The sequence below is a fragment of the Plasmopara halstedii genome (assembly GCF_900000015.1).
Source record: "Plasmopara halstedii genome assembly, contig: Scaffold_1537, whole genome shotgun sequence".
Classification (NCBI taxonomy): Eukaryota; Oomycota; class Peronosporomycetes; order Peronosporales; family Peronosporaceae; genus Plasmopara; species Plasmopara halstedii.
In genome coordinates, this window is record NW_020190075.1 from 1 (window position 1) to 1,070 (window position 1,070).

The 1,070-nt window shown below is 48.3% G+C and overlaps 1 protein-coding gene across 1 annotated transcript; it reads right to left on the reverse strand.

Moving 5' to 3' along the window:
- PHALS_14797 (uncharacterized protein) lies at positions 1-1,010 on the reverse strand. Its single transcript, XM_036407286.1, has one exon. The coding sequence runs from the start codon at positions 375-377 to the stop codon at positions 57-59; it is 321 nt and encodes a 106-aa protein (XP_036263529.1). The 5' UTR covers positions 378-1,010; the 3' UTR covers positions 1-56.
- Between the last annotated feature and the right edge of the window lie 60 nt (positions 1,011-1,070).

Here is a 1,070-nt window from a genome sequence, read left to right on the forward strand (position 1 = left end):
CCCTTGTCCATCGATCGCTCTGGAGGCTCAAATGTCTAGTAAGTCCCGTATTCGTCTCAAGGGAGACGTGAACCCCAGCCGCCAACTTCAGTTACAGTACCCGCTTTCTTTAACCTTGTAAAGCATTCGTGTTCATCACGACTCAATTGCTGTACCAGTGGCTGACAACTAGGATCGCACAACAAACACGTGCTAAGAAACTTCTGCTGGTTTGGACTAGCAGGTGTTGTGTGTTCACTTCCGAAGCATCTTGCCATTTGTTCGACAAAAGTCCGACAGATAGAACGCCAGCAACTCCTCCTCAGTTCGAGCACCCGCCCTCCGAAAACGCTCATAAATTGCATCAATTGATATGCGTAATGAACCGATGTGCCCATTGCACTCGCGTATCATCACCTCTACCAGCGTTGGAAAACGCAATCCTGGTGGTAGGCCGTTTTCCAAATTAAAGCACTGATACGCCTCCTCATCATTAATCAAGAAATCGTCCCTCGTCAACTTATACTGGATGCTGCTGAAAGCAACAGGGCTGGAAGGGGCATCCGTCTCCAGCAAATGAGTCGCCGAGATGATAAATCGGACGTGATCTGGTAACCATGATGCTGAGCCTTTAATCAGACGAGTCCAAAAGACGAGATCATTATACCGCCGTTGACAGTCGTCCAACAACAAGACACACAGCTTGCCACTGGGTATATCGCACGCCTTCTTATAAACATTGACGCCATAAGTGGAAAGAAGAGTTGTGGCATCTTCTGTGCTACCATCAAAAGCGATAGGTGCGCAGGAAATTTCAGGATGTTTACGCGCAAACAATGTCAACAGCGACGTCTTTCCAGAACCGGAAGGAGACGATAACAGCACAAAATTGGTTCGGATAATAGCTTCGTAGAGTTTTTCAACCAGCACATCCCGCGAAAGATGAGGGTGCTGCACATTGATTCCCTCACAGTATGGTCGAAAGGTCGGAAAAATCTGGGAAAGGTTGGCATCCTCGGTCCGATACGGAACCACCACCAGCACGTGAATTTGCCGCGTTTGAGGCGGTGGCATTCCATTCATATCCAACA

What these genes read in the sequence shown, in the direction of transcription:
- PHALS_14797 (XM_036407286.1), bottom strand. Translation starts at nt 377, where the DNA reads ATGGGCACATCGGTTCATTACGCATATCAATTGATGCAATTTATGAGC.